The sequence below is a fragment of the Bos grunniens genome, chromosome X, assembly GCF_055505025.1.
Source record: "Bos grunniens cultivar Pamir isolate PY7600 chromosome X, Bosgru_T2T1.0, whole genome shotgun sequence".
In the NCBI taxonomy this organism is placed as follows: Eukaryota; Metazoa; Chordata; class Mammalia; order Artiodactyla; family Bovidae; genus Bos; species Bos grunniens.
Window position 1 is genome coordinate 55,150,213 of NC_141194.1, and position 27,763 is coordinate 55,177,975.

Consider the following 27,763-nt stretch of genomic DNA (forward strand, 5'->3'; position numbering starts at 1 on the left):
TGCATACTTCAAATTTCAGATACTTTTGGAAAACAATTATCATTTTTCTTATTTTAGTTTCTGCCTCTGGTGCTGGTATATATTTTGTAAAATAAATAAACATATATATATATATATATATATATTTTTTTTTTTTTTTAATCAGTGCCTTTTCTGTTGCCAGGCTCTGGCCCACAAGTGTCCCATCTTCACCCCTCCTCACCCTCCCATCCGACCCTGTTATGGCCCCGCCCTGTGACCTTAATCCCTCCAAAGCTGGGGGAAGAGACAGGGGCTGTGTGCAGATGGCTCTTCAATCTCGAAAGGAGGATGTCGGCATCTGAAGGCGGGAAAGGTGAGAGCAACCTTCCACTCCTACAGACCCTTGGAGCAAGCCTGGGCTCTGCTCTATCCTCTGCCCCTCTGACCCACCCACTGCCCACCAGGATCCTACCCCTGGAGAGCCTTTTGGGGACTGGAATCATATTACCCTGTTCCCATCCCAGATAGCCCCAACACAGCCCACAGCCTTAGATCCCAATTTGAAACCCAACCCCAATCCTGGCCCTGATCTCTATCCTAGCACCCACCCCAACTTCAACTCCAATGTTAGCCCCAAGCTTAATCCTAACAAACTTTACCAACCAGAGGGCAAACCCCTGTTAGAGTCCAAATCCCAACATGGATACAGACCTTACCATGAGCTCTAAAGTCACCTAAACTCAACCCCAACCCCTGGATATCAGCACTGTTGGCGAATGGGTCTCTGATTTTCCAGAAAGAGCACAGACCCATTTTTAAGGATCAGAGAGAAAGACAGAATGCATACTTGATGGTGGTAATAAATCGTGAAGGTTTAGAGTCAGAGACTCCCTGGGTTTAACTCCCAATTCAGTCGCTTCTTCAAATAACTTAACCTCTCTTTTTGCATCAATTTCTCCACCTGAAAAATGGGAATAATACTGTGTGTCAGACATTCTTCTGAATGCTGAACTCATTTAATCCTAACAACAACCCTATGTTGTAGGTACTCTTATTGTCATCTCATTATACAAATAAGGAAATTAAGGCTCAGAGAGATTACATAATTTGCTCAAGGCCACAGAAAGCTACCAAAGTGGTAGAATCAGGATTTAAACTCAAATAGTTTTTTTCCCTCTAAAGCTGATGGTATCTTAACCAGACCAACCCGCTACCCCTTGGAGGCTGAAATAAGGCCGTGGGAACTGGGAATGGATTTAGCTGAAAACCCCAATGTAAAACTCAGATCCCACCTGAACTCAAACTCAACTTTAACGCTAACCTTGATCTTGATTCAAATCCCAACTCATTCAACTATCTAGGCCTAACCCTAAATCATATTTTAAGCACACTTTACTCCCACCTGAATTTAAACCCAACCCAAAATCTACCACTTAAGTTTAACCCTACATTTGCTTCTAGCTATAAACTCAGTCCTACCCCATGCAAATTTAAGCTGTCCACCCCACAAATCTAACACAAACTCTACTTCAGTTAGAAATACAATATCACCCTCTCTCACCTATAAACTTGCACTTTACCCTCAGTCAATTCTAATACCAACTCATCCCCCAATCCTTAACTCAGGTACCCTCAGTTCAGTTCAGTTCAGTTCAGTCACTCAGTCATGTCCAACTCTTTGCAACCCCATGAAATGCAGCACGCCAGGCCTCCCTGTCCACCACCAACTCCCAAGTACCCTCAACTCTCCCTAATTTTACATGCTCTTCTCTCCTTCCCTCAGATAGAAGAGTAGGATCAGGTAGGAGGCAACCAATACCTTGTCCTCACCCTGACTTGGTTTCTTCACACAGACACCACCCCAGAGCCCAGTCCAGCCAATGGGACAGGCCCTGGGCCCGAATGGGGGCTGTGCCCTGGGCCCCCAGCATCAGATGGTGAAATCAGCGGGGCATCGGGCCTAGGGACCCCTAAGCGAAAGACTCAGCACAGTAAGCACAAGACAGTGGCAGTAGCCAGTGCCCAGCGGTCACCCCGGGCACTCTTCTGCCTCACCCTGGCAAACCCCCTGCGGCGGTCCTGCATCAGCATTGTGGAATGGAAGCATCCTTGAAGGCCAGGGACAGGGCTCAGGGGTGAAGGTCATCAGGGTACCAAGAGTCAAGGATCGAGCCAGAGCTGGAATGAAAGAGGGCTGAGATCACCAGGGATCAAGGGTTAAGAACTGGATTCAAGGGAGAGTTGAGAAAGGTGAGGGTCTGGAGGAGGGGGTGTTGTCAAGAATCAAAGACTAAATCTCAGCCAGACTTGAGGATGCTAAAAGTTTCCCGGGGGGTCAGAGTCAAGGCCTTGGTCAGAGCAGGGGTCAGGAATGTCAAGGTTGGTCATCTTAGAGTCGAGTCAGCACTGGGTGGGGAGGGCCCCAAGGAAATGTCATATTCTGAGGCCACTCTGCCTGGGTCCTTAACTGTGTCCACCTGAGGCCCTTCGACATCCTCATCTTGCTGACCATCTTTGCCAATTGCGTGGCCCTGGGAGTCTACATCCCCTTCCCAGAGGACGACTCCAACACTGCCAACCACAACCTGGTGAGGTTTGCCCTCCCTGCCTCCAGCTAGATATAGCTCCAGTAGAGCCACACCTCAAGCCTTCCAGCCAGGCCCCACCCCTGCTGACACAGATGACCCTCTCCTGCCCAGCCCCACCCTCCGTCCTGCTTTGCTGGCCTCCCCCTGAAGAGAAAGTTGCTCGGTTGTGTTGGATGCTTGGCAATCCCACGGACTGTAGCCCTCCAGGCTCCTCTGTCCATGGAATTCTCCAGGCCAGAATACTGGAGTGGGTAACTGTTCCCTTCTCCAGGGGTTCTTCCCAACCCAGGGATCGAACTCAGGTCTCCCACATTGCAGGCGGATTCTTTATCCTCTGAGCCACCAGGGAAGACCCGCCTCCCCCTACCCCCTATCAAACAAACCCCACTCCCAAATAACTTCCCAATCTCCCACCTCGCCCCCGGCTCTGCCCCCAGGAGCAAGTGGAATACGTATTTTTGGTGATTTTCACTGTGGAGACGGTGCTCAAGATCGTGGCCTATGGACTGGTGCTCCACCCCAGCGCCTACATCCGCAACGGCTGGAACCTGCTTGACTTCATCATTGTCGTGGTTGGGTGCGCATCTGCAGGGGACACACCCTACCCTAGTTCAACTTCCCACCACAGACCTGCTAAATTCGGGGCTCAGGGAAGTGACTGCTTCAGACTGCCCCCATTTGGCAGCCAGAATCAGGAATATTAACATATTTTAAACCTATTTGCATTTCCAGTTACAGGGATTTGTACTTCTCAGAGGAGAAGGAAAGGAAGGGAAGGGGGGATCCCAAGGCCTGACCCCCTACTTCCTTTTCTCATGCTCCCCCATCAGGCTGTTCAGCGTGCTGCTGGAGCAGGGTCCCGGACGCCCAGGGGACACCCCGCATATGGGAGGGAAGCCAGGGGGCTTCGATGTGAAGGCATTGCGGGCATTTCGGGTGCTGCGGCCACTGAGGCTGGTGTCTGGGGTCCCAAGTGAGTGGCACATCCCCGGGCTTGGAGGTGATGGATGGGAGTGGGAGGAGTTGGGGGCTGAGCTGACCCTGCCCCTACTTTGCCCACCCATGGCTCCCTACAGGCCTGCACATAGTGCTCAATTCCATCATGAAGGCTCTGGTGCCGCTGTTGCATATTGCACTTCTTGTGCTCTTTGTCATCATCATTTACGCCATCATTGGACTGGAGCTGTTCCTCGGACGCATGCACAAAACGTGCTACTTCCTGGGATCTGGTCAGCAAGCCCACCCATCCCGAGACAGGGCATGCCTCCTCCATTGGCTCCTAAGCCCCACCCTGTTCTCAAGGAGACGCACTCAAATACACGAGATTCTTCTCCCCGATTCAGGCTCTGCCACCAGATCAACAAGCCCTACCCCAGTGGTGCTTCCCAGTGGTGCTAGTGGTAAAGAACCCACCTGCCAATGCAGGACACATAAGAGACGAGTTCAGTCCCTGGGTTGGGAAGATCCCCTGGAGGAGGAAATGGCAATGCACTCCAGTATTTTTGCCTGGAGAACCCCATGGACAGAGGGGCCTGGCGGGCTACAGTCCATGGGGTCTCAAAGACTCGGACATGACTGAAGCCACTTAGCACACACACACAGCACACCCCATGTATTCAAGACTCTACCCTTAATCGCAGACCTTTCTGTGACCCCATGGACTGTAGCCCACCAGGCTCCTCTGTCCTTGGGATTTCCCAGGCAAGGATACTGGAGTGGGTTTCCATTTCCTTCTCCAGTGGATCTTCCAAACCAGGGATCCAACCGGTGTCTACCGCATCTCCTGCATTAACATTCTTTACCACTGAGCCACCAGGGAAGTGAAGACTCCTAGGCAGGCCTTTTTTATCCAGACCCAAACCCAAGGCTTGCCCCCATCCTTTCAAATGACCCTCTGAAATTCACAAGACTCTGCTCCTAGGCTCATGGCTCACTGTTATTCACAAGATTCTGCCTCAAAATTTACAGTCCTACTCCCCAGATCTCTGTGGTTAGGCTTCACAGCTTCCCAGCGGTTCAGAGTCTTGACCCAGCAATCAGAGGCTAAGGGTTGTCTATTTTTTTAATTTCATGTATTTATTTATGGCTGTGCTGGGTCTTTATTGCAGTGTGCAGGCTTCTCTTGTTGTGGCTCAAAGGCTGTAGAGTGTGGACTTCAGTAGTTGTAGTTCACGGGCTCAGTAGTTGCGGTTCTCAGGCTCTAGAGCACAGGCTCAATAGTTGCACTACTCAGGCTTAGTTGCTCTGAAGTATGTGGGATCTTTTGGGACCAGGGATCAAACCCTGGTCTCCTGCATTGGCAAGCAGATTCTTTATCACTGAGCCACCAGAGAAGCCCTAAGGGTTGTCTGATTTAGAAAAATCTAGAACCCTGAGGCAAACTTCCCAGGTAGGCGGGCTTCCAAGGTGCCCATGACTGTGGGTGGGTGCACTTCGGATTCCAGAGCTCCAGTGTTCCCACAGACGTAGAGGCGGAGGAGGACCCGTCACCCTGTGCGTCCTCAGGATCAGGGCGTGCTTGCACACTGAACCAGACGGAGTGCCGCGGGCGCTGGGCAGGGCCCAACGGAGGCATCACCAACTTTGACAACTTTTTCTTCGCCATGCTGACAGTCTTCCAGTGCATCACCATGGAAGGCTGGACCGACGTGCTCTACTGGGTGAGGTGAAATGACAGACACCCAGTGCAGAAGCTGAACCTGCCTTTCTTCCCTGGTCTCAGGCAGGAGGGTCTGCATACACTGAGAGATGCATGTTCTCCCCCCTCCCTAGATGCAGGATGCCATGGGGTATGAGCTGCCCTGGGTGTATTTTGTGAGTCTCGTCATCTTTGGATCCTTCTTCGTCCTCAACCTTGTGCTTGGTGTCCTGAGTGGGTGAGGAGCCTAGACACTTACCCAACCCCTCAGCCCCTGTCCCTTTACTTTGTTCCTTGCAAACTTCTAGGCATCCTTCAAAACCCATCTAAAATACCCCTTCATTCATTCAGTCAACACTGAGCATCTACTGTGTGTGAGGCACTGTTTTAGGAATGCAACAAAAGACAGAAGTCTCTGCTTTATTGGATATTACATACATACATACACACATATGTGTTTTGTCTCATATGAAATATATACTATGGAAAGAAAGGAATGGGGAGATATTGTAATTACAAATAAGGACAAGCAGGGATGGGCCTCTTTGAGAAGGTGTTATCTGAGTAAAAATGGGAAAGATACTGAATATCTGAGGAAAGAGTGTTCCAAGCAAAAGGAAGAACCAGTGCAAAGTCTCCAAAGCTAAAACGTTCCTAGCATATTCAAAGAACAGCAAGGAGGTCAGTGTGGCTGGGATGGTGATGGCAAGGGGGCCAGGGTGGTTCCTCTGTGTAGCCCTCTATTCTCCTTCCTCAGGGAGTTCTCCAAAGAGAGGGAGAAGGCAAAAGCACGAGGGGATTTCCAAAAGCTTCGGGAGAAGCAGCAGCTGGAGGAGGACCTCCGGGGCTACCTGGACTGGATCACACAGGCGGAGGAGCTGGACATGGAGGACCCCTCAGCTGCTGGCAACTTTGGTTCCGTGGCTGAAGAGGGCCTGGCCGGCCACCGTAGGCAATCTCAACCCAGCCCACTCCCTGCCTCACGCGTCCCTCAGATGTGGGCTGCTCTCCTGAGATCTAGCCCCAGCCCTCAGCAACTCTAGGCCCAGCCTCTGGTTATGGTCTATGACACAGAACCCAGACTCAGATACCCTTCCCAGACTGTACCCAGAACAAAGACTCCAAATAACACCCCTCACCCCAGAGCCCTAACCTCACCCCAGACCCTGTTCCTCAAATGTCCTCCCTGTGCTTACAGGGCCACAACTGGAAGAGCTGACCAATAGGAGACGAGGACGTCTGCGCTGGTTCAGTCACTCCACCCACTCCACCAGCAGCCATGGTGAGGATCCAACCAGATTGAGGAGGGGGTGGGAAGAGTAGGCAGAGGGGAAGGCCAAGAGCAGAACCCTGGCATCTTCATGTGCTGACCTCTTCTCCCACCCTGCCCATAGCCAGCCTCCCAGCCAGTGACACCGGTTCAATGGCAGAGACCCAAGGAGACGAGGAAGAGGAAGAGGGCACTCTAGCCAGCTGTACACGCTGCCTGTGAGGCTCCGGCCCTTGACCCCTGACCCAGCCCAGAACCCGGAACAGATCCTGGCCCCAGTCCTGACTTCAGCCTCCAACTTCCTAGCCCTGACCTCCAACCCCTGCTGCTGAGTGCCCCTCAGCCCCCAGTGATGCCCACCTCCCATCTTCCCCTTTTCCAGAAATAAGATTGTGAAAACCAGCGTTTGGTGAGTTGGGAAAGCTATGTGACTCCCAGACCCTATGACTTTGTGAACCCCACCTCCAAGCCCCCCATGACCAACAGGCTCCCCAACCTGAGCCCTCAGGACAGGTTCAGGTAAGTGATCTCTGTCAGTGGGCTCCCTGTCCCCACAGCCGCCGTCTCCGCCGAGCCAACCGGGGCCTTCGGGCGAGCTGCCGGAGGGCTGTGAAGTCCAATGCCTGCTACTGGGCCGTGTTGCTGCTCGTCTTCCTCAACACTCTGACAATCGCCTCGGAGCACCACGGGCAGCCCTTCTGGCTCACCCAGATCCAGGGTGCACCCCCCAGCCTGCCAGCCCTCTCCCCAGCCCCCAATTCCTTCCACCCCAGAAGCTCAGATGCAGGATCTCTTGGGTGCCCTAGATCCCCAGATACGGCCCTCCCACCCAAGTAAATGCAGAAAACCTGTCCCATCCTACCTTGCAGCTTACACTTATGTAGTGCTTGCTGTGTGTGTCAGTCTCTGTTCTCAGCAGTTTACATGTACTCACTCAATTTCTCTTCACTGCAACTTTATGTGAATTAAGTACTAAGGCACAGAGGCCTAGCACCAAGGTCCTGAAGAGTTAAATGACTAACCCCAGGACTCAGCTACTGAGTGGCAAACCCAGGCAGCCTGGCTCTAGAGTCCAGGCTCTTAACACCACACTGTCTGGACAAGTTAAACCCTTTGTGCCTCAATTTCCCCATCTACAAAATGGGGATAGTGATAGTATCCACTTCATGGGATGCTAAAAGCAAAAGTGAAAGTGTTAGTTGCTCAGTTCTGTCTGATTCTTTGAGACCCCATGAACTGTAGCTTGCCAGGCTCCTCTGTCCATGGAATTCTCCAGACAAGAATACTGGAGTGGGTAGCCGTTCCCTTCTCCAGGGAATCTTCCTGACCCAAGGATCGAGCCCAGGTCTTGCGCATTGCAGACAGATTCTTTACCATCTGAGCCGCCAGGGATGGTGGGGAGGATTAAATGAGTTAAAGTGAAAAATGCTTAGAATGTTGCCTGACCCACATGGAGTTAATACTGTATAAGTGTTATTAATAGCCCTTACTATTATTCATTTTAATCTCAGCCCCAACCTGAATACTGAGCAAACTTCTAACCCCAACCCTCAAACCAGCCCCAGTCCCAGCTAAAAGCTAGGCTCTAAGTCTACCCGTGAATCAGAGTTTTTCTGTATTCACAGAGGCTAACTGAGGCCCACACCCCAGCTCTGCCCTCGCCCCAGCTCCAAAACTCTCAAAACCTCATGCACCCTGACCTACAAACTCACCCTATCCTCCATCCTAACCACATCACCAGCTTGTGCCTGGTCTGCTACCAGCTGCCCCAGATCGCTCCATGGCCCCTCCCTCCCTACATGTCACCATAAACCTGGCTAGCCCACTCACCCCTGCCCCTCTCTCCACAGAGTATGCCAACAAAGTGCTACTCTGTCTATTCACGGTGGAGATGCTTCTCAAGTTGTATGGTCTGGGGCCCTCTGTCTACGTGTCCTCCTTCTTCAACCGCTTTGACTGCTTCGTGGTCTGTGGGGGCATCCTGGAGACTACCCTGGTGGAGGTGGGTGCCATGCAGCCCCTGGGCATCTCGGTACTCCGCTGTGTGCGCCTCCTCAGGATCTTTAAGGTCACCAGGTATGTGGGGGGTGGGGGTGGGGGGTGTGTTTGTATGTGGCGAAGGATGAAGACTGAGAGCCCAAACACAGCTGCAACAGCCACCACCCCAGCTCCAATGATGACTATATTTGCATCATCATTCATTTGTCAAATATCCATTGAGTGCCTACTGCATACAAGGTGTCCTTCCAGGCCCTAGAGAAACACCAGGAATCAAAGCAGACAATAGCTCCTGCCTTCCTAGAGATTGAAGTCAGTTGGGGAGGGTGTCTACTCCACTTCCTTCCCCTTCCTCAGCCTCAACTTCAGCTAGAATATGATTCCCAACCCCATCTCCAAATTCAACCCCATACTCATCACCAACCCAAACCCCATCCCTCACCCTCAACCATAACACTATCTCTAACTCCAACCACCAGCCACTCATCATCCACAAGGTCATTTACAGCCCCAATATCCAAGCCCAAGCCCAGCCCCACCTCCAACCTCATTTCTAACTCCCAGATACATCCCCATCACTAACCACAACCCCCACATCCCAAATTCATAACCATTAGCCTATCTCCAACTGCAAACTCATCCCCATTCCCAGCCCTAGCTGGGAAATCTCATCCCCATCCATCCTCTCCTCTATCCCAACCCTCAACCACAACCTTATCCCCAACTTGGTCATCTACAACTCCAAATATTCCCTAAGCCCATCGCCAGCTACCATCCCTTACCCCAAACCCAGTCCCAGGCCCAACCCAGGCTGAAACCCAATTCTAGCTTCACCAACTTCCATATACCTACCATACTAATCTCATCTTCCCTAACACCACCCTAACCTCAAATAACCCCTTCCCCTTCCTTCTTATTCTCACCTCACTCTAACTCCAAAATCACATCCAACAGTGACATCAAAGTTCACCTTAACCCGCCCCAGTACACCCCAAGCTGAAGCCCTGCCCTAGCTCCTGACTCACCACTGGACATGTCAACCTTTCCCCCTCCATCTCTGCTGCAGGCACTGGGCATCTCTGAGCAATTTAGTGGCGTCTCTACTCAATTCAATGAAATCCATTGCATCCTTGCTGCTTCTCCTCTTCCTCTTTATCATCATCTTCTCCCTGCTTGGCATGCAGCTGTTTGGGGGCAAGTTCAACTTTGACCAGACCCACACCAAGCGAAGCACCTTTGACACCTTTCCCCAGGCCCTCCTCACTGTCTTTCAGGTGGGACCTGGAGATCATGGGATGGGTGGGCAAGTGGGGAGGGACCCAAGGTTGGGGAGAGGGTCCCAAGGACTTCATGGTGACTTCCCACCCCTAGATACTGACGGGTGAGGACTGGAATGTGGTCATGTATGATGGTATCATGGCCTATGGCGGCCCCTTCTTCCCAGGGATGCTCGTGTGCGTGTATTTCATCATCCTCTTCATCTGCGGCAATTGTATCCTCAGAGCCTTGGGAGGCTGGATCATGGCAGGGTTGGGGGAGGATAATGAGGACCTGGGCACTCTGTAGGCAGTCTGCTTCTCCATCCTCTCTAGCCTGAGCTCACCCCAGACATCCTATTGAATGTGTTTCTTGCCATCGCTGTGGACAACCTGGCCAGTGGAGATGCAGGCACTGACAAAGATAAGGGCAGGTGAGGTCTGACTCTGCCTCCAAGACACTTTCGCCCTGGAATCCCTGACTGGGACCCTCACACACACATCCCACACCACCAAAGATGCCTTAGTCTCCCTGGAAATCTCTATCTGCAGATCCAACCTGCCAGTCCTCATTCATTGGACATGCATTTACTGAGCACCTACTTTTTACCTGGTGGCTCAGGGCTTCCCTGGTGGCTCAGATGGTAAAGAATCTTCCTGCAATGCAGGAGACTCATTGTTACCCAGTTCAATCCCTGGGTAAGGAAGGTCCCCTGGAGAAGGGAATGGGGAGGAATACCCACTCCAGTATTCTTGCCTGGGAAATCCCATGGATAGAGGAGCCTGGCAGGCTATAGTCTATGGGGTCCCAAAGAGTCAAACACAACTGAGCGACTAATACATACATGCACACTTTTTGGCAGGCCCTGTTCTAAATGCTAAGGAGACAGCAGTGGTCAAAGTAAACAGAGTTCTTGCTTTCATGGAGCTGACATTCTAGCTGGGAAAGGCAAGCAAAACACAAACAAATGAATATATAACAATATAATTTAATTAAATATATGTTTACAATATGTAATGAAGGAAAAGAAAGCAGAATAAGAGAATAGAGAGATATTATGCTTGCTGTTTTGGTTAGAGTAATCAAGGAAGGTGACTACTGAACAGAGGCCTGAAAGAAGTAGGGGAGTGAGCCATGCCAATATCTGGAGTAAGAGTTCAAGGCAAGGGGACAGCAAGTGCAGAGGTCTTGAGGTGATAATATTCTTAGGACATTTTAAAAACACCATGGAGGGGTTTTCCTGGTGATCCAGGGATTAGGACCCCATGCTTCCACTGCAGAGGGGCAGGGGGCACGGGTTCAGTCCTTAGTCAGAGAACTAAGATGCCACATGCTGCTTGGAGTGGCAAAAAAAACAACACCATGGAGACACCATGGATGCCATGGAGTGGCATGAACAAGGAGGAGAGTGATAGGGCATGAGCTCAAATAGGGGGAAATAGAGAAGCCAGATCAACGGTATCCTGGGCCATGGTGAGGGCTTTTGGTTTTGCTCTGAGTAAGGGAGGAGCCATGGAAGGGGTGTGAGCAGAGGAGGAATATCCCAGACTTAGAACTTAACAGGATCTCTTCTGCTGCTATGAGAATAGACCAAGGAGATGAGGGAGGAAGCAGGGAGGTTCTATGGGACCTAAGAAAGGTCTGTTCTGACTACAGTGACCCCCTCCTCCACCAGCCTTGCCTATCTGATTCAATCTTTAACAGTCACCGCCCACACCACCCCCTATATTTCTTTGCCCAGGGAGAAGATCACTGAGGAAACTCCACAGGAGAATGGAGCACTGGTGAGTTAAAAGCCTGGGCACTGTCTACACCTCCCACTACCACCAGTATCTGTGTGCGTGTCTTTAACCCCCATCCTCTGCCTATTCATTCCTTCTTTATTGCATCCCTTCTGTGCCTCCCCTGTGTCCATCCCCTGGTAAACCCCCCATCATCGATGACCTCCATCTTCCTGTCCCCAGGTGCCTGGTGGGGAGAATGAGGAAGAGGAATCTGCAAAAAATGAAGGAGCAGGCAAGTGGGCAGGTCAGGTGGAAGAGGCGTGGGACCTTGGGGAAACCACCCAGGCAGACCTTGTGACCCCTGAGGCCCTCTTCTCTGGGGAGAAGCCTTCTATGAGATGGTCTTGAAAATAATGGACTTGGTGTGTGGTCAGGAAGTTTCAAGACACTGAGATTAAAGATGTGCTTAGTCGCTCAGTCGTGTCCAACTCTTTGCGACCCCATGGACTGCAGCCCGCCAAGCTCCTCTTTCCATGAAGATTCTCCAGGCAAGAATACTGGAGGGGGTTGCCATGCCCTCCTCCAGGGAATCTTCCCAACCCAGGGATCAAACCCAGGTCTCCCACATTGCAGATGGATTCTTTACTGACTGAACCATCAGGGAAGCCCCAAAAGAGAAACCAATATTTTGTTTTATTGCAGAACTTCTCAGAGCCTTTGTTATAAAATAGTGTGTAAATGCCTGAAGAGGGGCTTCCGCAGTGGTTCAGATGGTAGAGAATCTAACTGCAGTGTGGGAGACCTAGGTTCAATCCCTGGATACAGAAGATCTCCTGAAGAAGGGAATGGCAACCTGCACCAGTATTCTTGCCTAGGAAATCCCGTGGGCAGAAGAGCCTGGTGGGCTACAGTCCTGAAGATGGCGATGTTCACTCAGTACACATTTACTGAGCCCCTACTGTGTCCCAGAGCTTCCCTTGTGGCTCAGCTGGTAAAGACTCTGCCTGCAATGTGGGAGACCTGGGTTCGATCCTGTGTTTTAAGTGCTGAGGACACAGAAGTAAACAAAACGAACTGAAATCCCTTCTCTGAGGCGCTGCCATTCTAGCAGGGAGATGAGAATTTTACCATGGGAAAGCACTGTTCTAGGTGCTCTACATACATCTTCTCAATTCATTCTCTCTCTTTTGATCTTCTGGTGCCAGGCATGGAGGAAGAGGAGGAGGAGGAGGAGGAGGAGGAAGAGGAAGTGGGGGCCGGGCATGTGGAACTCCTGCAGGAAGTTGTACCCAAGGAGAAGGTGGTACCCATCCCTGAGGGCAGTGCTTTCTTCTGCCTCAGCCAAACCAACCCGTGAGTGCTGCAAATGTGTGTGGGGGGGGGTGGGGGCTGGAGGGGGGCAAAGGAGGGGAGGGAAACAGGAGGGCCTGGGGTAGGGAGATGGGGAGGACCAGGGAGCAGCCAAGGCTCAGGTGGGGTGCACAGCCTGATGCAACAGGGCCCAGGCTGTCTCCCTTGGGCTCCCTCAGTCACTTCTGTGGTCCTGGGTTCTGAGCACGGCCATTTCTCCACTCCCCAGGCTGAGGAAGGCCTGCCACACTCTCATCCACCATCACATCTTCACCAATCTCATCCTGGTGTTTATCATCCTCAGCAGTGTGTCCCTGGCCGCTGAGGATCCCATCCGAGCCCACTCCTTCCGCAACCACGTGAGCCTTGGGCTGGGGGCTCAAGGGGACACTCCCAGGGCTGTCCTACTGGATACAAACTATGGCCAGGGTGCAGACAGGGACAAGACCCCCTAGTTAGGCAGAGAGAGACAAGAAATAATGGTAGGTGCAGCAGTACTAGCCTTTATTATGTGCGCAACACCCTTGGGGAAGCGCCGGGGAGGTGATCAGTATTTGGAAGAGGAGGAAGCTGTACTCAGAGGCTGAGCAGACCAAGGGTGCCCATGGAGCTGGGTAGAAGGAAAGGAGGCCAGGTCCGAAGCCTTGTCTTTCTGATGGCCAAGGATTTTGCCTTGTAGAGAAGTCCTTGATGGTGATGAGAGAGGGGAAGGAGAGGGAGGGAAGGAAGGAAGGAGAGAGTGAGGAAGAGAGGGAAGGAAGGAGGAGGAACAGCAAAACCTACAGAGAGGGACACACAGCTAGGATCCCCCTCATCCATGACTTGGTGCCCCCATCTTTCTCACCCCCCAGATTCTGGGGTACTTTGATTATGCCTTCACCTCCATTTTCACTGTGGAGATTCTACTAAAGGTATGAATGGGCCCCTGAAGTTCATGGGGTCACAAAGAGTCGGCGGACACGACTTAGCAACTGAACAACAGTTGATATGCCCCCACCATACCCCCAGTTGCCCCAACCTACTCCCCACCAACCCTTGTAGCCCACCACTCCTGTTTCCATCCCCAACTGCCCTCCCTATCTCCAGATCTGTGGTCTAACTAGCCTTATATCCCCCTACTCTCAAGATGACAGTGTTCGGGGCTTTCCTGCACCGTGGTTCCTTCTGCCGTAGCTGGTTCAATCTGCTGGATCTGCTGGTGGTCAGCGTGTCCCTCATTTCCTTTGGTATCCAGTGAGTGATACCTTGCCCACTCCATCCCTCCAAGAGCCAAGGCCAGGCCCTGGCCATGGTCTGAGGACTGCCCTCTCCTCAGCTCCAGCGCCATCTCAGTGGTGAAGATTCTGCGTGTGCTCCGAGTACTGCGGCCCCTTCGAGCTATCAACAGGGCCAAAGGACTCAAGGTATCCACATCCCACCCAAATTCATGGGACCCAGACTCTGCCCCACCCCTGGGGCCAAAGATCATGGTCAGAGTGGCCATTTGCAGTGATGCCTGACCCTCGTAGTTCAGTCGGTAAAGAATCTGCCTTCAATTCAGGAGACCCAGGTTCAATTCCTGGGTGGGAAAGATACCCTCGAGAAGGAAATGGCAACCCATTCCAGTTCTTGCCTGGAGAATCCCATGGACAGAGGAGCTTGGCAGGTTACAGTCCATGGGGTCGCAAAGAGTCAGACACGACTTAGCGACTAAAACCACAACCTGACCACATAGCCTGGACCTGATGTTGTAACCACCCAGCCCTGAACAGTGGGCACAGTTACTGTCCATTTCTTACCAAAGGCCACATTTCTATGACCCAGGTTTCTGATGTGTGGACTCATACCCATCTGGCAAACACTTATTTCCAGTTGGTACCCACATGTCCTTCACCCAAGACCGCATGTTCTCAACCCAAGTCCCTGAGCCCCACACATGCCAAGAGTTTGTGCCCCCTGGCTGTTATGGCCTGCGGTTGTCCATGAGCCATATTTGTGGGTGTCTGCAGCATGTGGTGCAATGTGTGTTCGTGGCCATCCGGACCATCGGAAATATCATGATCGTGACCACGCTCCTGCAGTTCATGTTCGCCTGCATTGGTGTGCAGCTCTTCAAGGTGAGAGGAAACACTGGAAAGGCTCAGATGTGAGTCAAGGCGGGGAGGTGGGGATGAAGGATGAATCTGTTTGACAAATATCATCCCTGCAGGGGAAATTCTACAGTTGCACTGATGAGGCCAAACACACACCCCAAGAATGCAAGTGAGTGCCCAAATCCTGCCCTCCATGCAGCCCAGGACCCCTCCCAGAGTCCAAAGAGGTCCCTGGATCTCACCCAGGCCTCTGAAACCCCTAGACCTTCCTCCAAAGAACTTAAGAGACCCCCAGAGTTTTAAAAATATTTATTTGGCTGGGCTTCCCAATAGCTCAGTGGATAAAGAATGCACCTGCCAATGCAGGAGACACAGGAGATGCTGGTTCGTTTCCTGGGTTGGGAAGATCCCCTGGAGGAGGGCATGGAAACCCACTCCAGTATTCTTGTCTGGAGAATCCCATGGACAGAGAAGCCTGGCTGGCTACAGTCCAAAGGGTCACAAGAGTTGGACGTGACTGAGCGACTACGCACACACACACACACACATATTTATTTGGCTAAGTCGGGTCCTAGTTGCAACACACAGATCTATGTTGCATCACACAGGATCTTCTGCTGCAGCTGCAGTGCACGGAACTCTCTTGTTATGGCACATAGGCTCAGTAGTTGCAGCCCGTTGGCTCCAGAGCACGTGGTCTTAGTTGCTCTGTGGCATGTGGGATCTTAGTTCCCCAACCAGAAATCAAACCCACATCCCCTGCATTGCAAAGCAGATTCTTAACCATTGGACCACAAGGTAAGTGCCACCCCCAGATTTTATCAAGGCCCCCAAGACCCCAGAATTCCTCAAGGCCCTAAGATACACCCTGAGAATTCTAAGAATTGCAAAGGCTCTCAGAACTCACTAATCCTTAAGATACCCCCAGTAACTGCCCCAAACCCCTCTTCACATTCCCCAGAGTTACCTCCACTCCCCCTGGCAATTCCAAAACACCTACCACCACCACCACCACCAAGTCCCCAGCTTCCACCTTGAGACTCCTATGGAGGGTAGTTGATATTTAGCCACTAAGCTGTGTCTGACTCTTTTGCAGCACCATGACAGTGTAGCCTGTCAGGCTCCTCTGTCCATGGGGTTTCCCAGGCAAGAATACTGGAGTGGGTCCCCCTACTTCAGGGGATCTTCCCAATCCAGGGATCAAATCTGCATCTCCTACATCTCCTGCATTGCAGGCAAATTCTTCACCACTAGGGCACCTGGGAAGCCTGTAGAGGGTAGTAGTTAACTGAAATTAGACATTCCTGGTTCAATTTCATCTCATGAGACTTGAGTATGTTTCTTAACTTCAATGAGTCCCATTTTCCTTAACTGAAAAATGAGGATCAAAAGAGTATGGATTTCACAAGGTTGTTGTGAAGAGTAAATGAGTTACTACATGGAGAGTGTACTACAATGTAAGAGTAGTACATGTAAAGCCTAGTACAGAGCCTGGCATATACTTAGTGCTGATAAATGTTGGGTATTATTAGTATTGCTTTTTCCTGGATGACAATGATGATGATAATAATGGTGACGATAGCTAATGTATATGGTCCCAACAATGCACCAGACACTGTTCTCATTGATTGACAAAATTAATCCTTGTGACAAGCCAAGAAATATGTTCTGTCATTATCCATATTTCATAAATGGGGAAAACTGAAGCACAGAGAGGCTAACTGCCCAAGGTCACCCAGTCAGTAAATGGAAGTCCAGGATTTGAACCCAGGCTATTCACCTCCACCACTATGCCCTGCTGCCTCCATGCTGGAGACACCAGTCACCTTTCCATAGCTCCCCACCCCTCCTCATCCATCCAGCATGTCTGCAACATCCACAGGGGCTCCTTCCTGGTCTACCCCGATGGAGATGTGTCAAGGCCTCTGGTCCGGGAGCGGCTCTGGGTCAACAGCGATTTCAACTTTGACAATGTCCTTTCAGCCATGATGGCCCTGTTCACTGTCTCCACCTTCGAAGGCTGGCCTGCGTGAGGGACAGGGCCCCAGGGATGGGCAGGGGACTGGGCGAGAGTCTCTAGTGGATTGGCTTGGGATATCCTGGGGATGGGTGGAAGGGTAACTTGAAATGTGATGAAGGTCTCTGGAGAATGAATAGAGTTTTCTGGAGACTGGTGGGTGTATCAGATGACTAAGTGGGGATCTCCTAGAAGTTGGTTGAGGGTGCTTTGGGGACCTGGGTGAGGGGGCTTCCAGGAATTGAGTAGAGATCTCTGAGGCACTAGGTGGAAGTCTAGAGAGGACTGGATACGATTTAGAGGGTACCCGGGTAGGGGTCTGGGGGGCTGGGTGGAGGTCTTGGAGGAGATGGAGCTGGAGATTCAGTGGTTTCCAGATACCTGCACAAGTCTTCATGGTATTAGTCAAAGATGTTTGGGGGGAGATGGAACAAGGAATTCAAGCTGATGGGACAGAGGACTTAGAGATCTTTGGGGGCTTGTGGGGGAGTTCTGGGGAGCTGCATAGGGACCCCAAGATGACTGGAGGAGAATTGGGCATCTGTGGGAACTTAAGGGATTTGAGGGTCCCAGAGAGCCTGATTGGGGAATTCTCTGGAGGGTTGGATGGGGATCTCTGGGTCTCTGGAGGGCTGGGCTTTAGGAGTCTTTGATGACCTGATGTGGAGGTCTCAGGTGATTAGGTCGGGGGGGTGGGGGATATTTGAGAAGGATATTCTGGGGTATCTAAGGTGTCTATGGGTAGGTTGTAGGAGTCTGGGATATCCCCCCACTTCCCCCCACTGGCTCCCCAGGCTGCTATACAAGGCCATTGATGCAAACGCAGAGGACAAGGGCCCCATCTACAATTACCACGTGGAGATCTCAGTGTTCTTCATTGTCTATATCATCATCATTGCATTCTTCATGATGAACATCTTTGTGGGCTTTGTCATCATCACCTTCCGAGCCCAGGGCGAGCAGGAGTACCAAGACTGTGAGCTGGATAAGAACCAGGTGACCTCTGACCCCTGATTCACCAACTCCCCTCCCCAACTCCTTGCCTTGGGACACCACCGCTCACTCATGCCTTGCACCCATATGCAGCGCCAGTGTGTAGAATACGCCCTCAAGGCCCAACCACTCCGTCGCTATATCCCCAAGAACCCACATCAGTATCGTGTGTGGGCCACTGTGAACTCTGCTGCCTTCGAGTATCTCATGTTCCTGCTCATCCTGCTCAACACGGTTGCTCTAGCCATGCAGGTCTGAACTCCCCACCTTGACCCCCACCAGACACCTGACCCTATTCTGCCCACACAAATCCTTGAGAACCATCAGAAATGCTTTAGGCTGCAAGTAACAAAACCCCCAACTGAGAGAAACTTAAGCTTTGAAGATATGTGTCACATTTTTTCAAATTACAGACCTATTCACCCTAATTTCAGGGATGTCAGAATGTGAAAAAATATGGCAGATGGCAAATATAAGTTGCCATTGACTGTGAAATGCACCCAAATTTCAGAGATTCTAAATGTGAAAAGATGTATATCCTGGAATCAATAAATGTGAGTTATCTCACATAGCAAGCAGAGGTAGGCTATTTGCTTATTGCCCACCAGGGACCCAGGCTCTTTCTGTTCCACTATTCTTAGCAAGTTGGTTTTCATTCTCATGATTGTTGCTTCATGGTCACAAAATGGCTGCCATAGCTCCAGGCATCAAAACCACATTCAAAGCAGGAAAAAGGAAGGAAGGTTGCAGTAAGGGACTTTCCTCATTTGACCCTTTTGTTGTTTAGTCTCTGAGTCGTGTCCAATTCTTTGTGACCCCATGGACTGTAGCATGCCAGGCTCCTCTGTCCATGGGATTTTTCCAGGCAAGAATACTGGAGTGGGTTGCCATTTCCTTCTTTGATCCTTTTATTGGAAATCAAAAATATTTTTCACAGAAGCTGTCCAAGCAGCAGCAAGCTTATGTTTCAGTCTCATTAGTCAGAACTAGCTGCAAGGAAAGCTAAGAAATCAAGAGCTGGGCTTTCCAATATCCATAATGGGAAGCAGACAGTGTGAGAGTTTTGGCCAACTCATTGTTCTTCCACATCCCCAGACTCACCTCCGTCCAAGCCAGAGAATATTTGATTGTTATGGTGGTTTTCTGCCTCATGCTGTATCCCCACATCTGATTTTCTCCTGCAGCACTATGAGCAGACTGCTCCCTTCAACTATGCCATGGACATCCTCAACATGGTCTTCACTGGCCTCTTCACTGTCGAGATGGTGCTCAAAATCATTGCCTTCAAACCCAAGGTACCTTCCTCCCAGACCTAATCCATTCCTTAAGGTGGAGCTCATTGCGTACCTCTCAGGGGGGACTTCCCTCATAGCTCAGTCGGTAAAGAATCTGCCTGCAATGCAGGAGACCTGGGTTTGATTCCTGAGTTGGGAAGATCCCCTGGAGAAGGAAATGGCAATCCACTCCAGTATTCTTACCTGGAAAATCCCACGGACAGAGGAGCCTGGTGGGCTACAGTCCCTGGGGTCGCAAGAGTTGGACACAACTTAGCAACTAAACCACCACCACCAGGGGGGCAGCAACCAGTGAGTCAGGAGACTAAGGAGGAAGAGGGATCTAGATGCAGCCCTATCATGGTCCAACCTAGACCCTGCCTCCCCAATGTCCCCAACTGCTACTAGCCCCATACCCTAGCTTGCTAGCTCTGAGAAGACAGGACACTGCTTTCCTCTTGTCTACAGCATTACTTTACTGATGCCTGGAACACATTTGATGCTCTTATTGTGGTGGGCAGCGTAGTGGACATTGCCGTCACTGAAGTCAACGTGAGGACTGGCCTCTCTACTAACCCACTCTACTCCTACCAACCTTCTCTCACCTCAACCCCAGGGCTTTCTCTCATGGGGAGGTGGTTCCCACTCACATCCTACTCACTCCCAGAGACTCAGAACTCCTTCCTCTAGCTCTCTCTCTCTGAGTCTCTGTTGGGTTCAGCCAAAGCCCTCTTCTCCCAGCCCTCCCCCTCCCATTTATTTGCAAGTTATGCCCTGCCTCCAGCAGCTCCTAAAATGACTCTCTTGTTTTTACCATTATTTTCTTCATTGCCTCTACATCCCCCTCCATTGGCCCCATCATCTCCACCAACTCCTGCTTTGACTCCATCATCTCTTCTGATTCCTTTATTGGCTCCATTTCCTCCACCAACACCATCGTCTCTGACACTGGGTCTTTCACGGCTCTGTCATCACCACTGATTGCACCATTGGCTCCATCATCTTCTTCATTGGGTACTACGTGGTCCTCCGTTGACAATGCTGCTGGGTCCATATCTCCATCACTGGCTTCTCCATTGGATCTTTCATCGGTTCTCTCATGTCCATGAAACCACTGGCTCCACCATTTCCTCCACTGGCTGCAATATCTCTCCTCCATCATCTTCTGCACCTTCTTTCCCTTTCACCCTTATTACCAACTTTTCCTTCAACCATCCTGATCCATCACTACATAACCTTCCTCATCATCCCTGGATAATAACTCTGCCATCCACTATCCCTCGTATCTGCTCCATCATTTCTCCTCTTGTTCACTGACCCTGTGATCTCATCACCTCTGTTTTGGTAATATCTCCATCCAGAATGGTGGCCACCTGGGCGAGGTAACCCCCCCACCTCACAGCAGGGACTGTATGCCTTTCTATTCACCTACCATCCTTTCCTTTCTGCCTGAAAGTCCTTAGAAATGTTCCCTAACCACTATGGGGCCTGGGTTCTGAGGGATTTGATGGCTTCGGGAGGTCAAAGTATGAGACCGGGAGGTGGCTGAAGCAAATGTGAACTGAGCATACTCACCACACACTCAATCCCAGAGCTCTGAGGACAGTTCCCGCATTTCGATCACCTTCTTTCGCCTCTTCCGAGTCATGCGATTGGTCAAGCTTCTTAGTAAGGGTGAAGGGATTCGCACATTACTTTGGACATTCATCAAGTCTTTTCAGGTAACTCCCTCACTCCTTTGTCCACTCCTCATCCCTACCTCACACCTCTCAGCTTGTCCTTTTACCACTATCAGAACTACCCCTTCCAGCATGTCATACCCATCAACAGCTTACTATTTCCAGTTTTCTGTCTTCTGTGGGCTTTCAATTCCCAACGTGTCTTGGCCTCTATTGTACTTAATACTGTGTTGTAGGCACCTTGGGGATGGACCACATCTCTCATATGGCCCAGGCTTGAGGGAGCAGTGCATTCTGGGGCTTACAGTTCTCTGCCTGGACCTGAGTACCTATCGTCCTCTCTACCCCCCTAGGCCTTACCCTATGTGGCTCTTCTCATCGCAATGATATTCTTCATTTACGCAGTCATTGGGATGCAGGTACGTGGAAACACTAGGGGGAATCCCTCAGGCACTCTTCTGTTGAAAGGGGTTAGACAGGAATGAGCCCAAAGTGGGGGTATAAAGACAAGCCGCATAACCCTGAGTCAGTCCACACATCTGTGTAATGGGGTCAGCAGTGCCTGCTTGTCAGCGTGGTGAGGATCCTTCAGGTATTAGGTGTTGTGAAATGGGTGGGATCCTGTAAAGGGCACAGAGTCACCCCTCTGACACAGCTCTTGTGTGCCCACAGATGTTTGGCAAGGTGGCTCTTCAGGATGGCACACAGATCAACCGAAACAACAACTTCCAGACCTTTCCACAGGCTGTACTGCTTTTGTTCAGGTGACACAAAAACCCCTTCCCTGCTGCTTTGATCTCCAGCATGCTTTTGGGGGGGGCACATAGCCTCTCTGGGCCCCAGACTGCCTGAGTTATGGAAATAACAGGGCAGCATGGGACTCCATGGAGTGTCCCTGGTGGCTCAGATGGTAAAGAATCTGCCTGCAATGCAGAAGACCCAGGTTTGATCCCTGGGTTGGGAAGATCTCCTACAGAAGGAAATGGCTACCCACTCCAGTATTCTTGCCTGGGGAATCCCATGGACAGAGGAGCCTGGCAGGCTATAGTCCATGGGGTTGCAAAGAGTCAGACACGACTGAGCAACTAACACTAGTGCTGGTGCTGTGAGACTCCATATTCCCAAAGACCTTTTCTGGTTGTGTTCTAAAGAATCTTTTAGAATAGTCTAGCCTCAGCCATCCTTTTTCTGGCTGCAAGATGTATACCTTTCATAGACCTTGCATCTATAAAATGAAAACATGATAGTCATCAACATGGCCACACCAGCTTTTAAAATATTGAAATGCTATCTTTACCAGATGTTGCGCCTGGCAAGAAGTAGGTCATCTCCTCACCCCTCTGGCCCCTACAGCCCTTTGTCATGATGTCACAGCCTCCCCTCCAAGATGGCATCCCTGTGTGACCCCCCAGGTGTGCTACTGGTGAGGCATGGCAGGAGATAATGCTTGCCAGCCTTCCTGGAAGCCGGTGTGACCCTGAGTCTGACTTCGGCCCTGGTGAGGAGTTTAGCTGTGGTAGCAATTTTGCCATCGCCTATTTTATCAGCTTCTTCATGCTCTGTGCATTCCTGGTAAGGACCATTTCCCCACCACTATTACCACTGTCCCAGGGGCTGGCTCTGAGGAAGTCCGGGGATGAGGTGGGGAGCCCAGATCTTCAGAGCAGATAAAAGGGCTGGCCTGACAAGATCAAACCAAGGACTCCTGAGTCAGTGACCATATAAGCTTACCTCAGCCTCCCACCAAACCCACATACCCTGCTCTGCCCTTCACCTAACCTCTCCTACTCACTGGCCCACAGATCATAAATCTCTTTGTGGCTGTGATCATGGACAACTTTGATTATCTAACCAGAGATTGGTCCATCCTGGGCCCCCATCACCTCGATGAATTCAAGAGGATTTGGTCTGAATATGACCCTGGGGCCAAGTATGCCCTCTAACCCCATACCTGGGATCCCAGAGGACAGTGTACTGCCCCACACAGTCCTCCAACCCCAGAACCACTCACCTGTGCTTCCCATTACCCAGGCAGTAGATGCTCCAAGGTTCCCACTGCTGCTGTCCTCGGCCTTTTCCCCTCCCAACTCTCCCCTGGCAGGCTATAGGGTGTTGGTGCGGGGAGGGAGTGATGAGCTGGTAGGATCTTGAGTAAGGACTAGAGGGGTTATCTCCAACCCAGTAGTGCCTCCTATCCACCCCTACCTTCCCCAGAGGCCGCATCAAGCACCTGGATGTGGTTGCCCTGCTGAGACGCATCCAGCCCCCACTGGGATTTGGGAAGCTGTGCCCACACCGAGTGGCCTGCAAGGTCTGTGCACCTGCCCACCACTGCCTTGGAGAGGACTGTCCACCATATGACTGGGGTGGGCAGGGACCCTGCCTTGGGTGGGGAAGGGGTGTTTGGTGGCATCCTCAAAGGCTTCTGCCCTTGGGCATCACATGCCTGCATCCCTGGCATTTGCCCAAAGTGGCTTCCATATCCCTGCTGTGCACAGAGACTTGTGGCGATGAACATGCCCCTCAACTCAGATGGGACAGTGACATTCAACGCCACACTATTTGCCCTGGTCCGGACATCACTGAAGATCAAGACGGAAGGTGTGTGGGGAAGAGGGGGAGGGGCAGGAGGGAGAGGGTGCCTGGGTAAGGTGCCAGGAGCAAACTAATTGGAGAACGGGCCCCACTCCTAGCTCTGAACCTCAAAATAGGTGAGTTTGTCTTCTCCAGGTCTGTTTTCCCACCTGTCCAACCGGAGCAGTGTATGGCTGCAGTAGAAGCTTGTGACGCCCCCTCCAACAGTGAGGGAGTAGCTGTGAAGTGTTCTTCCCATTGGCTTATGCCCATATCCTCTCCCGATGCAGGAAACCTGGAGCAAGCCAATCAGGAGCTGCGGATTGTCATCAAAAAGATCTGGAAACGGATGAAGCAGAAGCTGCTAGATGAGGTCATCCCACCAGCTGATGGTGAGCTGGCTCCACCCCAGTTTCTTAAACCCGCCTCTGAATGTCGAGGATTTGCTCACCACCACCAAACCATCCCTGGCTACAGACGGAGGGGTGCAGGGAGAGAGTCCAAGCCCTGGTGGGAGAAGCAGGGAGAACAGAGGACTTCTGTGTGACCTTGCTTCTTCTCCCTTGCTCCCAGAGGAAGAAGTTACTGTGGGCAAATTCTACGCCACATTTCTGATCCAGGACTACTTCCGCAAATTCCGGCGGAGGAAAGAAAAGGGGCTACTAGGCACCGAGGCCCCCCCAAGCACCTCCTCTGCCCTTCAGGTCTTGGGAGCAGGGGCTGAGCTGGGTGGGGATATGTGGGAGCATTGTAGCTGAGGTTGACTGCCTTCTTGATCTCATGGAAGCCATGTCACAGATGAAGAAACTGAGGCCCCAGGACCCATAGAGGGTCAGGGGTGGCTGTGGGGCTCCTTTCCCACCCCACACTCCTACCCAAGGGCAGGGAAGTTTAGACCCTGAGCTGCCTGCTTCCCTATTTTTCTACCCTCACAGGCTGGCCTGAGGAGCCTGCAAGACTTGGGTCCGGAGATGCGGCAGGCCCTCACTTGTGACACAGAGGAAGAGGAAGGGGAAGAGGGGCAGGAGGGAGAGGAGGAACATGAGGACCTGGAAACATACACAGTAAGGACAATAAGCTTTCATTCCCCCAGACACTCTTGATCGTAAAATATTGGGTTGGCCAAAAAGTTTGTTTGGGTTTTTCAGTACTCTGTTATGGAAAAACCTGAATGAACTTTTTGGCCAACTGTATCATCGACTCAATGGACATGAGTTTGAGTAAACTCTGGGAGTTGGTGATGGACAGGGAGGCCTGGCGTGCTGCAATCCATGGGGTCTCAAAGAGTCGGACAAGACTGAGTGACTGAACTGAACTGAATACTCCCTCAACCCTTTGAGTGACTTCCATACTGCCTCTGGGAGGAAGCCCCCCAGAGAAGACACCCTACAGTAGACAAACGTTTATTTGGTATGATGGACATGAGTCTGAGTGAACTCCGGGAGTTAGTGATGGACAGGGAGGCCTGGCGTGCTGCGATTCATGGGGTCGCAAAGAGTCAGACACGACTGAGTGACTGAACTGAACTGAACTGAACCCACTGTTGGGCTGGGGGCAAGACCCAGATTCAGCCCCCGGGGCACTTGCTGGATACATACTATGTGACCAAGTGACTTAGTTATAACCTGGATGCAATCCTCAATCCTGTGATTTCCATAGGCGCTGATGGGCTCCCAGCCCCCATCTCGCCGGAGCTCCGTGATTTCTGTGTCTCTGCCTGCTGGAGACAGACCTCCAGATTCACTTTCCCCTGGACCCAGTGATGACGATGGGGGGGCTCCCAACTCCAGACAGTCCAATGTTCCCCAGTCTGGGTCCCATGCCCACAGGTATGACCAAAGCTCTACGGGAGGCTTGTGAGGGAAGACAGGGACTAGCCACTATATGGGGACTTCAGGGCGCAGAGGTGGTTAGCATAAGAGGGCCTTCAAATGGAAATGTGGGGAGAAATGGAGGGGATTCAATGGCTCTGGTGGGAACAAAGGGTAATAAGAGATTCATATGAGAGAGGCAATAAAGAGGTTTAATATACAAAAACATATGATGTGAAGCAAAATGGGTTTAAGTTCAAATCCTGGCTCTGCCATTTGCTAAGTGACCTTGAGCTAGTCACTTAGTTTCTGTGGTCCTCAATTTCCTCACCTGTGAATGGGGAGTGATGGTAGCACTTACCTCATGGGAATGATGGATGAAATGAGGTCACACCTAGCTTTTACAGCCTCCCCCTCACCACCTCCTCAACACACCTCCAGTTCTTGTGTTGAAGCTCTCTCTTCAATAGGCCAAAGAGAGAGCCTGCTTTGATTTTTTGGAAACTTTGGGTGCTTCCAATGAGACGGACAACTGTTAAAAGAAAGCTTATGTTTGCCTTAAAATTATGACATGTTAACTTTATGTTTTGTGAATTTTCTCAATTAGGAAAAAATTAAAAGTCTGGTGTTTCTGTAGAAGGTAGGGCATGGAATGAGAGGGAATCAGGGGCTCAGGACCACATTGAGAGGATCTGGTCTGCCTAACTTGCCTCACTTTCCCCAGGAGAAGCTCTGGGGTTCTCATTTTCACCATTCCAGAAGAAGGAAGTTCTCAGTCCAAGGCAACCAAAGGGCAAGAGAGGCAGGATGAGCAAGAGGAAGTCCTGAGCCAGCACTCTGGCCACGACACGTAGGATGAGCCCATGAGCCTATGTGTGGGTGGAATGGTAACCCACTGCACATGCCCAGGCCTGAGCTCACCCCAGCCATTCCTCATGAACAGGCTCTCCTACCTAGATGAACAGGCAGGGGCTCCCCCACGCCCCATCCTTTTGCCATCTCACAGACCCCAGAGATACGTGGATGGCCACCAAGCACCACGCCGCCGTCTGCTGCCCCCAACGCCTGCAGGTGAGAGTGGACGTGGGCCCGGGCCCCCCTCCCTGGGCCATCAGGGCAGAGGGCTCGGGAGGCACTGACATTCCTCTTTGCCCATGGTGCCCCCCACACCCCCAGGTCGGAAGCCATCCTTCACCATCCAGTGTCTGCGGCGCCAGGGCAGCTGTGAAGATCTACCTATCCCAGGCACCTATCATCGTGGACGAAACTCAGGGCCCAGTAGGGCACAGGTGAGGTGGGGGAGGGAGGCTGAGGTCTGGAGGGGTGGGGGCAGCCGAGGCTGAATTTATCAAATACACTATATATTAGTTCCTTCTGAAGAAGGGGGCACATGTGAATTCACACAATCCTCACTGTGCCTGTAAGGTGGGTACTATTAGCCCCAGTTTACAGATGAAGAGACTGAGGCCCAGAGAGGCTTACCCAAGATCACACAGCTAGTAGGTGGCAAACCCAGGCCTTCTGTGCTCTTAAATAAACTCAAGTCTGATTTATACCCTTTAAGTTTGACTCCAGTTGTGGTTTGGGGTAAGAGGTAGGCATGGGAGTGATTCCTAGATCCTCATACCCCATCCATCCATCACTATGCCCCTGATGTTTATTCTGGTCCAGGGTTCCTGGGCAACCCCTCCTCAGCGGGGCCGACTCCTATATGCCCCACTGCTATTGGTGGAGGAGGGTGCAGCAGGGGAGGGATACATCGGCAAATCCAGCAGTCCGCTGCACACCTTCACTTGTCTGCATGTGCCTGGAACCCACTCGGACCCCAGCCATGGCAAAAGGGGCAGTGCTGACAGCCTGGTGGAGGCTGTGAGTCCAGAAGGGGAGGGGTAGGAGGGACGGGAGAGAAGGGGAGGAGGTGGGAGCTTGGGAAGGAGGGGAAAGGGGTCCCCAGTCTCTGTGTTGTGCACGTAGCTCTCTCTTTGCTCTGCAACTTCTGCTCAGCAAGATGTGTGCCCCACTGTCCCCCACAGACATCCCTGTGTGCCTTCATGGGTTCATCACTAATTCACAGCAGCCTTTCTGTGCATACTGCCTTGCTTCCATGCTGCACCCACTGTCAACACAGATCCCATCTGTGCCCCCCAGGTGCTCATCTCTGAGGGCCTGGGCCTCTTTGCTCGAGACCCACGCTTCGTGGCCCTGGCCAAGCAGGAGATTGCAGATGCATGTCGCCTGACCCTGGACGAGATGGACAGTGCTGCCAGTGACCTGCTGGCACAGGGGACCAGCTCACTGTATAGTGACGAAGAGTCCATCCTCTCCCGTTTTGATGAGGAGGACCTAGGAGACGAGATGGCCTGCGTCCATGCCCTCTGAAGTCCTACCCCTCCCCCACTGCTCAATAAACTTCCTTCCCTCCCTTCCTCAGAAGGAGACAGCCGTGGACCACACTCCTGGATTTTGGTGTCTTTGCACTGGAGGCCTGGGGCTGCCCAGCGGCTCCCATCTATCCATCCCCTGTATCAGCCCTGAGCCACTGCCCACACATGGGTAT

General features: G+C 51.7%; 1 protein-coding gene across 3 annotated transcripts; it reads left to right on the forward strand.

Moving 5' to 3' along the window:
- The first annotated feature begins 174 nt into the window (after positions 1 to 174).
- Positions 175 to 27,659, forward strand: CACNA1F (calcium voltage-gated channel subunit alpha1 F). 3 transcript variants are annotated; one of them, XM_086388812.1, is made up of 48 exons: positions 175 to 384; positions 1,968 to 1,972; positions 2,444 to 2,549; positions 2,987 to 3,126; positions 3,380 to 3,522; positions 3,626 to 3,778; positions 5,013 to 5,209; positions 5,322 to 5,425; positions 5,945 to 6,135; positions 6,386 to 6,469; positions 6,582 to 6,675; positions 6,840 to 6,866; positions 7,015 to 7,175; positions 8,308 to 8,533; positions 9,522 to 9,729; positions 9,827 to 9,947; positions 10,064 to 10,145; positions 11,454 to 11,496; positions 11,677 to 11,745; positions 12,650 to 12,789; positions 13,016 to 13,145; positions 13,638 to 13,697; positions 13,913 to 14,019; positions 14,102 to 14,189; positions 14,775 to 14,882; positions 14,975 to 15,027; positions 16,741 to 16,887; positions 17,670 to 17,871; positions 17,962 to 18,120; positions 19,053 to 19,163; positions 19,611 to 19,694; positions 20,504 to 20,524; positions 20,735 to 20,863; positions 21,175 to 21,240; positions 21,494 to 21,585; positions 22,234 to 22,393; positions 22,624 to 22,751; positions 23,036 to 23,132; positions 23,320 to 23,422; positions 23,686 to 23,787; positions 23,969 to 24,099; positions 24,331 to 24,459; positions 25,055 to 25,224; positions 25,931 to 26,038; positions 26,150 to 26,277; positions 26,383 to 26,495; positions 26,878 to 27,075; positions 27,355 to 27,659. In XM_086388812.1, exons 1-48 carry the CDS (start codon positions 310 to 312, stop codon positions 27,583 to 27,585), a joined length of 5,724 nt encoding a protein of 1,907 aa, XP_086244938.1. In that variant the 5' UTR covers positions 175 to 309; the 3' UTR covers positions 27,586 to 27,659. The 3 variants fall into 3 exon arrangements, with proteins under 3 accessions (XP_086244938.1, XP_086244936.1, XP_086244937.1); XM_086388810.1 differs by having other exon boundaries at positions 175 to 334; positions 1,815 to 2,064; XM_086388811.1 differs by having other exon boundaries at positions 175 to 334; positions 1,815 to 2,064; positions 5,945 to 6,102.
- The last annotated feature ends 104 nt before the right edge of the window (positions 27,660 to 27,763 follow it).